The 9,984-nt window shown below is 38.2% G+C and overlaps 1 protein-coding gene across 1 annotated transcript; it reads right to left on the bottom strand.

The window, feature by feature from the left end:
- Positions 1-705: 705 nt before the first annotated feature.
- LOC133878338 (UBP1-associated protein 2A-like) lies at positions 706-7,280 on the bottom strand. The gene is made up of 2 exons (XM_062316864.1): positions 5,635-7,280; positions 706-1,034 (listed from the first exon to the last, which is right to left on the bottom strand). The coding sequence occupies exon 1, from the start codon at positions 7,092-7,094 to the stop codon at positions 5,646-5,648; it is 1,449 nt and encodes a 482-aa protein (XP_062172848.1). The 5' UTR covers positions 7,095-7,280; the 3' UTR covers positions 706-1,034; positions 5,635-5,645.
- Between the last annotated feature and the right edge of the window lie 2,704 nt (positions 7,281-9,984).

Genomic DNA, 9,984 nt, shown 5'->3' with positions numbered 1-9,984 from the left:
GGCTGTAAATGGGGGATCCTGATCTGTAAACAGGTGACTCAATTAAAAATGGGGAAGAATTTTCTTTTTGTTCAAACCTAATTTACAAAGTCGGTTATCTAGAAAACCCTTCAGCTGTAATGAAGTTGAGCTATTAAAGAAGAAAGGCCACTAATAATGAGGAGTTCACTTAATTCAATTTGACGGTATTTTTAGATTACCGAGGAGTAAAGCAACAATGAGTCTATTGAGCATTTCGTGGGGAGAGAAACAAAACAAAACAAAACAAAGAGTAATAAGAATAGAGAAGAAAAGATGAAATTAGAGTAAAATTCTTGCAACTGAAGCTACTTCCACTACATATAAGAGAAAAAAGAGAGCACACAAAATGTAATGAAATGTATGATTACCTGGTGTAAAATCCAGCTTGCACTTACTGGGCTTTACAAATGCTATAATCATAAAGAGCAGTGGCATCAAACCATCCGAGACAAAATCCTATTTCAAAGAATAAAACACAACTGGAAAAAAATGATAATCCAAGCAAATAATGGTATAGACATGGATGTGAAAAAAAAAATACTTAAATGTCAAATCAAGCAAAAGATTTTACCAAAAGATGTTGTCCAAACCACAAAATTTGTTATGTTACCAAAACATGTTATCCATGCTTATTATGATGTCAGGAGGAAAGTAAACACAAAAGAGTGCAGTAGTCAATCCAGGTAGAGAAGGTAAGAAAAAACGTTGTTTAGTAACACACTTAAAAATATGGAGAGACACAGTGTTCTCTGCCACAAAGTTCTACCAGTACACCAACACTTTTTAAGAAACAAGATATTGGAACCAAAAGTACTACATTGTTTTGAAAATATGTGAAGGGGTGATAACTACTAAAATAGAAAGAAAAATACACGTTTGAGAGTCTGGTCTTTAAAGAAGGCAAATAATTACTTTTCAGCACAAATTTAAAGACGTCGTTTGCAAGAGTGCCTGGAACTTCAGAAGAATCACCAGAGTCCAAAATTAAATGATTGATGCATCTATGAGAGGATCTGCACAATGAATACATAAAGCATAAAAATACTAAATTCAAAAACCAAATATTTAGAGTAGGAGAGTACATATAAAAACTAAATGCATAAAACTTTATAGAATTTGATGAGATGTGTAATACATTTTTCAGTGTTATCCCAATATTCTCTTCAACTAAAATCTGATCAGAGAAATGTTTTGTAGCAAAATGAAGCACTATAATATCATGATTAAATTTCATGTTCGAATAAATCTTGGAAATATACTGTGATAAAAAGAAAGTGTTACAAAATTATGTAGTGAAAGTTAGAAAAATGGCCATTTCTAGATGAAAGTCGATGTCCAATACAAGGTAATACCACATAATTCAATCACGAAAGTTGTAGAATTAGTTAAGATGAGAACTACAAACAAAAGAAACAACAAAATGGTTTCCTAGATATTCTACGAACTGACATGGGACCTAGATTTTAAGCAATATATTTAGTGAGATATACAGCATATCGCCAACAATGAAAAATACATTATCAATGTGAAAAAGACTAAACAGATGTACCTGAAGAGTTATTACAACTCATTATTCAATGCAAATGTAAAGCAACCATAATTGCTGGAACCCAAATCTAGACGCTGGCTAGACAGGAACCAAAGATCAAGAAAGCAGTAGTCAAAGAAATCATGGGTCAATAGTGTTGTCCAATTCAACACTGTTTTTACCCCCACATTATAACCTCAAGAGGGAGATCCCTCATACAAAAATATAACCCTCAACCACACTTCAATCAGCAATAATCAGAATGTGAGATACAGGTGAATATAAATGACAAGACTGTAAGACAAGAATAGAAAGAACAAGGTCAAGACATCCGATGGGTTCATTATGCTACCACATTTTAATATATAATCCCAAGAAACTCTAACAAATTCAATGGGTAGCCAAGTAAACTGATTTGACACATCTAAGTAATATATCACACTACCACCTTAATGAGGGTGAGATAAAGAACCAATATGTTGAAAAAAAAAAAAAAGCAAAGGCTTGGCACTATGTTTTCTAAATTGCACCAGATTGCTCCAAACCATCACAGACACCATAACAACTAAACAAGATTCAAAGACCTATCCCAACTATTACCTACTCCTTCAAGTCTTAGACAACAACCCTGTATCTTTGGACAACTGCTTTTGATTCTCCTATAGTGATTAACTTTCATGATTTTCTTGTTCTTTTTGCTCCTACTAGTCAGATAGTTTCTCTTGTATACTCCTCATGTACCTACGGGTGCCTTATGCGTTTAATGATATCTCGATTACTTATTAAAAAAAAAGTTTTAGCCAACAACTTTAAGAAATCTACTAGGCCAGGACTAAGTGTACACGTTATTAAACAGACTCCCCTGCACAAGTGCACTTTAGGTTACAAGGAACAAAGAACAAATTATTCCTCCTTGTCGGCATTTAGCAATATTATCTTCACAGTTGAACAAAAGGTTGATCTGATATAAAACACCCCTTATCTAAACCATCATCCTTTTCCCTATATAACTCTCATCCTTTTTAAGCCCCTCTCCCTCTATGAACTTTTTTTCTTCTTTTTTTGGTTCTAAACAAAGCATATTCATGTTATTGAGAAACAGTTTCACCTCTAATTTTGTACATAACAATTCCAGAAAAGAGATATAGGTCTCAAAACCATGGCACCACACCTCATGCCTCAAGCTCATAAGCTCAAGAATGTTTAAAATGCTATTATTATAAGAAACTGTACCTAATGGATGGAAGTGCATGCTTGTCAACCTCTAAAAACATCGAAGAAATTGTTAAAAAAACGTATTAAGCACTATCGTTATGCATGGAAAAAACCTTTAGCGAGCTATACCAGTTAGTAATGTTGCTGTGTAGAACTACGAATTATACAAGCAAGTAATTCAGACTACACTATATCTGCAAGTTCAATGTGCATGTTCATAATATTATTCTGCTTAATATATGATTTTACTCGCCAAAATAAAGTGAGGGTGAAGAAAAAGGGGGGGAGCGGGGACAGTTGCAGGCTTTAAAAATTCGAACAGAGCAGCCATAAACACTACAAAAAAAATAATGAACCAGACTAGGTGGAGGAAACCAATATTTAGGGACCAAATGGGGAGTATAATGTGTTAGAGACTCTACCTTCTTCCACAAAACTCTCAGTTAGTAATACTCGAGACATGTTTAAAAATGAATTTTGTAATATTAATGGAATTCAATATCATAGGGGTATTACGTTGTGGTGACCATGACAATAATAAACGAGAACACAAACAATGAATAATACATTGAACATCCAACTGAATGATCTTAAAGCGCATAGTTGACAGATCCAATTCGTTTTGACAGCTGAAAAGCACAAGTTTAAATAGAAGAAAACCAGCAAGACCAATTTATTAAATGTTCATCATTTAGCAAATGACGAATACAAGAAAATAAATGTGCATAACATCGAGCCAAACTTTTTTTAAAGACAGATTTTGATGTTCATTAGAAACAATAGGAATTTGTAGTTAAAATGATAACAGGCTGAATGCAATTAAAAGTATCTCAAATGTCAACAAACACATCTAAACGTTTCTTGATTTAAACATGTTTGACAGGTTCACTAAATCCAAAATCACATAAGCTGTTTTTCGTGGATCACATAAGCTGTTTTTTTGTGGATCACATAAGCTGTTTTGTGGAAGCGGAAAAAGTTACTTAACACAGAAGTAGTAAGTATTTTTTTAATGGCTCTGAAAAGTGATTTTTTTTATTTTTTTATTTTTATATATATATAAGTATTTGAAAATGTTTTTGATGTAATATAAAATGGACAAGTGTTTTTGGTAAGGTCCACATTTGAAACAAAAAGTTTTCGGCAGGTTCCATTTGAAGAAAAATGTTGGCAAACTTTTTGGAAAGTGTTTTGAGGTTTCAAATAAACAAATACTAAACATACAAAACACAAACAGGTGTGGAAACTTCTTACTTAAAAAAATGAATAAAATAAAATAAAATTAGGGGTCGCACAAAACACAACTTCTTGCTAACCATATTGAGAAGCTTCACATGATTTCTTATAGGGTAGGCTAGGCAAAGAGTTCAAATATCACCTAGTAAGCTAGTCTAAGGTTTGTTCTCCAGTCTCGGAGGAAGGGCTAGGGTTCCAAAACTGATCGTGCTCTCTTAGAGAAATGGCTTTGGCGCTATGTTCATGAGAGAGGTTCAGTGGAAAGTTGTGGTGGACTCTAAATTTGGTAGTTCGTGGGGTGTGTGGTGTTCTAATGAGCCTCTTGAGAAATATGTGGTTGGATTATGGAAGAATATTAGGAGGTGTTGGGAGAAGTTCTCTAGCAATACTAGATTTAAGGTGGGAGATGGCTCCAAGGTTAGCTTCTGGCATGATTAGTGGTGTGGGGATTTAACCCTTAAGGAAGCCTTTTCAGATTTATATGGCATTGCTTGTGCAAGGATACTTTGCGGCTCACTTGGAGATTTCAGGTGGCTCCAATCAATGGAATGTTAGCTTTGCTAGAGTGGCACACGACTGAGAGGTGGATGTCTTTATCTCGTTCTTCAGGGTGTTGTATTCAACTAGAGTCAGACGGGTAGGTGAAGACAAGCCTTGGTTCGCACTGATGGCTCTCATTTCCTTTGGGAGAGCATTTGGCGAACTAAGGTTCCATTGAGGGTGGCTTTTTTTGCTTAGTCGGCGACCCTATGTAAAATCATTATCATGGACAATATGAGGAAACGACATGTCATCATGGTTGACAGGTGATACATGTGTAAAAGAAATGGGAAATCTGTCAGCCATCTTCCTTTCCATTGTGAGATTGTCGGGGCGTTATGGGATGTTTTCTTCAATTGTTTTAGGCGGTCTTGGGTTATACCTAGATGAGCAGTTGACTTATATGCATGTTGGTGAAGTGTTGTTGTGTGAAAGATGGTGCCTTCGTGTTTGTTGTGATGTCTATAAAGGGAAAGGAAATAAGGAATGACAAAAGTTTTGAGGACGGTAAGGAGAAGATTTAGGCTAAGCTTCTTTTGTTTCTCCTTTGGTGATTAGTTATCAAGATTTTCTTGGTTCTTTTTTCTCCTTTTAGCCAAGTGTTTTCTCTTATATACTTCATTGTGTACCTGAGAGCGCCTTACTCCTTTTAATGATATCTCAATTACTTATAAAAACTAAGTTAGCCTAAAAAATTATCCTTTTTCTCAAAATATTCCTTCCTTTGAAAAGTTTTCTGAAAGTGAAGTGTTTTATTTTTTGAGTAGTATTTGTGTTTCGTTTTTAAAAAGTGAATTGTTTGTTAAAACTTTTGGAAAAAGTTTTTGTGGCTTTGGAAAGAGAAAATACTTTTTGAAAGCGATACCAAACATTGCCGGTTATTATTTTTTTTAGCAAAAACAAGTTACTGAATTGTTCCTAAAACCCTACGTTTCCTTATTTGTCCACTACATACCCAGATTACCAGCTTTATGCTGTTCAACCTCTCTCTTTTACTACAAAGAAAAAAGAGACAATTCACAATATATTGTGAACTTAATTAGATAGCAAAAAAAAAATCAGGTAGAGGAGAAACTAGATTCTACCAAATATACCTGACACTCGCCTAATGACCCATGTATGGTGGACCACCGCCCGGATGAGGCCTAGCAGCACTACTCTGCCCCATTTGTGGGTTCTGATAGCCACCCTGCATGACCGGCTGGTTCCCATAGCTCCCACCAGCCTGATTCCCGTATCCTGCTGGAGGCCCAGCCTGGTTCATCGGCGCACCGCCAAGGCCTCCAAGCAGATTACCAAGTCCCAAGCCAGCTCCCTGGGTGGCAAGCAATGTAGTCAGGGCCTGGCCCAGCACAGGGTTCAAAGCCTGCGTGGGATTGAACCCCACCGCGGGGCCCGACGGTGCCATCAAATGGCCAGGCCCAGGCCCTGGCCCAGCGGAATACTTGTTCTTCTCCTTTCTAGAATGGAAATGCGGTTGGTGATGATGAGGGTGGTGCTGCTGCTGTTGTTGATGATACGGCCTGGTGGGTTTCGGACCATCTATAGCCCTCTGACAATGCAATGTATGCCCCTCAAAGTTTTTGTGTGGCTCTTCCAAAGCCTTCTTCGCACTCTCTACGCTCTTGTACACAAAAAGCGCGAATCCCTTAGGCTTCCCAGTCTGTTTATCGAGCCCCAAGGGGCCATCCTCAATCTCCCCATACAGCTTAAAGTAGTCGAGCAGCTTGTTGGGATCGACCTCCGCCGACACATTGCTCACAAAGATCTTGCGCTGAGTGTATTCCGATACCGGAGGGGTCACCGGCGGTGGGGCCGGCACGGGCCCTGAGGAGGCGAGCTGGCAGGAGGTGGTGCGATTGCCGATCTGCTTCTGGGGCTGCCGGAGGGCTTTGCGGGCCCCGCTCCGGTGCTTGAAGAGGATGAAAGCGTAGCCCTTGGATTTGCCCGATACGCGGTCGGTGACGGCCTTGCAGTCCTCGATCTCGCCGTACTTGCCGAAGACGGAGGTTAGGGTTTCGGCGGTGGTGTCCCAGCCGAGGCCGTGAACGAAGATCTTGCGGTGGGCTGGGTCGGCATCAGCCAGCTCTCTCACGCTCTCGATCAAATCCGGGTGCTTGTCCACCGCCCTTTTGACGAGGGCCACCAGCTGCTCCTTCGAGAAGGGTTCCAGGAGGTTCTCCACGGGTTCTTCGTCGTCGTCGTCCTCCTCCTCTTCCTCCGCCGCGGCTTCAGCTCCATTTGCTTCAACGGGTAGGGCTTCAGATGGAACGGCTTCGTTTGAGGCGTCTACGCTTTCGCGCTCTTCTTCTTCTTCTTCTTCTTCTTCTTTTAGTTGATGCTGTTCTTGCTCTCGGGAATCTTCCTGCTCTTCTTCTTTGGAATCGTCTACGGCCATGTTCTCTTGTTCCTCCTGGGAAGGGTCTTCTTGTATTGGCTCTGGCTCAGACTGCAGCCGTTGTTCTTCTACCTCTTGTGGTTCTGATTCTGGCTCCGGTTCAGGGACTTTGGTGGGTTCGGGGTCAGAGGATCGCAGCTTGCGCTTCTTTGCCATGGCGGATGGCGTACAAGTCTAGGGTTTGGTAATGGGAAAAAGGGGGCTAGGGTTTGAGATGGGGAGGGACAGTGGATAGGGTTTCTCTATAGCTAATCAGAAAGGGAGGATGAGAATTGAGATGAGAGGAGTAGAGGAGAGAGACTTCACAATCACGTGCTCGCCAAAAGCCCTCGTCGATTTTAAAACATTTTAATGCTCCCCTTGAATTGGACTCTGAACATCCGGGCTAGTCTCGTGGGCCTTTTATTTGGGAAATTGTCCCGGAACCCCACTTTTAGTTTTAGGGCAGGGGTAAGGTAAATAGCGACACCAAATTATATAAACTTTGAGTAGAACTCGTCTCTCAAAGTTAGCTTAAAAAAAAGAGGATATTAATTCATGTGGGACACAAGGATTGTGACATACCATTACGTTCACTCTATCGACACTGACCCGATGATAAATCTTCTCTTTTGACGGCATCACTTATCTATCAGTATTTTAATGCAGCCTATAGTTCGCCCACTCTGTGACTCGAACTTATGACATGGTGTTTAGCTCTGATACTATTTGTAACAGTTCAATTCTGCTACCAAGAATTTGAAAAAGAAAACTATAAAGGAATGGTATTTGATTGAAATTAGCACATCAATATTGTGAAATAATAATTATATAAAAATGAAGTTTCTAAACATTTTACTCTTGGCAATTTGGTCCTAGCGCTTTCCTAGGCGAAATGATGTGCACTTCGTTTAATTCGGTTGAGTTCAATTTCTAGTAGTCGTGTGAGTTGCAATTTTTATTATGTGATCGGTATGGTCGCTGTGTGAGTTTTCAGTTTCTAGTTGGTTTTGTTTGCAGATGGTGATGTAATTTTTATTTATTAAGGTTTTTAATTTCTATTAGATACTTGTTATTGGCTTCATTGAATTGTTTGGTTGGAAAATACATTGGGTTAAAAAGATCTTATAAGAAATTTAATAGATTTGTGAGAACCAGAGTGATGGGAAAATGGGTTTTAAAAAGAATAGAGATAATGTTGTTATGTGCCGTAATTGGAACATTTTAGAGTAGATGCTAGTTTAAGGTGCAGTTGGTCTAGGGAGTTTTAGATTCACTTTTTATATGGTGTTTTCTACGGTTGCTTGTTTCTGCGTATTTGTTTGTAGGGGTATAGAGGAACAAAGTTACCTGTAAGCTCGTCAAGGTTAGGCTCGATAAAGCTCGATTCGTGCGCAATTCGGTTATTAAATAATTATTCGTGGACACGAAACTATACTTTATTTTCAAACTATCAAACGATACATATTCGTATAAGGGCTCAGCTCGCTTATTAACGCGGCTTGTATATATTTTTATATATATATATATATATATATATATATATATATATATTAGCTATTAAAAATAAATTATATAGTATATTACTTATTAAGTAACAATGACCGGTTGGTATACGACTTGTAATTATTTCTATAAAGTATAGACTATAATTAAATAATTATATCTATAAGTATTTTGATAAAAGTTAATCATATGGTCATATCTTAAATGATCTAACAATAAAGTTTTTAATGGTAGTTAAATCAATATATATTAAGTATATGTTATATCATATGATCTAATGATAATTTCAGTACTTCATCTTATTATTTATATATACTGTTAGTTTTTATATTGACTACATTCTGGGTAAAACAAAAACACTTTATGTAATGGTTGTAGGACAATCGATTTTTACAATCTTCAGATATTTGACAGTCGGTTTTCAAATTGGAATCTTCATACATAGAGACATCTAATGCTCACAAGCTTCTAGAAGATACCCATGAAGTGTCCATTGCAAAAACCAAGACAAATCAGCCGGTGCCTGTGCAATTGTCCGGACGGGCCTTTGAAAGCGTCTGGACGCCCCGTAGTGTCTTACAGATAAACATTGAAGACGTCCGGACGTCAGAGCAACACCGTCCGGACACTCGGTCAATTAGTATTCAACAAGGAGTCTGTTCTCAAAAGTCGACACTGTTTGGAAAGTTTATACAATCCGTCCGGACGACTTGGCAATACGTCCGGACGATATCCAGTAATTCAGATAACTCCAGAATTTCGTTCGAAGGAGGAAAGGATTTCAGTGAAGACCATCCGGACGCTCGGTCAAGTCGTCCGGATGTAAACCTGATAAAGATTGAGTTACGCTGTTTCTGAAGTATATCGCAGAAAACCGTCCGGACGTGGCTAACTTCCTTCCGGACGCTCGACAAATAGAGTCCGATTTTCAACAGTTTTTAAGGTCTCTTAAAGCCTATAAAGAGGGGGTTCTATGTCTGTGTTTTGTCTAGAATTCGATAGTGAATTCCATAATGCTTTGAAAGGGTGTTTAAGGAGAATCGAAGATCCCTCAAGCCGTTGCCGGTGTGTGTTCGTTGTTTGTGTGAAGTCTATCTTAGGGGTCGGCCCTAGGGTAAAGGAATCCATCAAAAACCCCTTCAGGTGGAAGATCTGGTTAGAAAGCGTTCGTGTTGGGCTACAAGGCAGAGTTAAATGTATGACTACTGCATAGGGTTATGTGAGTACGAGTGTCTTGTAACTAGCTTTGTTTTTGGATAGTGAATTTTCTGGGTTTGGCTGCCCCGGAGTGGTTTTTTCTCTTTATAGAGTTTCCACTTCGTAACAAATATCTGTCTCATTTAAATTCCGCATTTAAGATATTTATTTGCACACAAACCAAACTTGGTTTGTTTTAGAAGTCAATAAATTTATTTTCATATACAATGACAATGTGATTTATATAATTCCAAATTAAGTAATTAGCATTGGAATCAATAACATGTTTCTTATAATTACAAATTAAGTGACATAACAATATTAGCTCATATGATTATATGATATAAATTGTAATAATAATACT

Source organism: Alnus glutinosa, chromosome 9 (genome assembly GCF_958979055.1).
Source record: "Alnus glutinosa chromosome 9, dhAlnGlut1.1, whole genome shotgun sequence".
Taxonomy (NCBI): Eukaryota; Viridiplantae; Streptophyta; class Magnoliopsida; order Fagales; family Betulaceae; genus Alnus; species Alnus glutinosa.
This window is presented reverse-complemented; position numbering and strand designations above follow the sequence as displayed.

Excerpts from the sequence above, each read along its gene's own strand:
- LOC133878338 (XM_062316864.1), bottom strand. The coding sequence starts at position 7,094 with ATGGCAAAGAAGCGCAAGCTGCGATCCTCTGACCCCGAACCCACCAAA.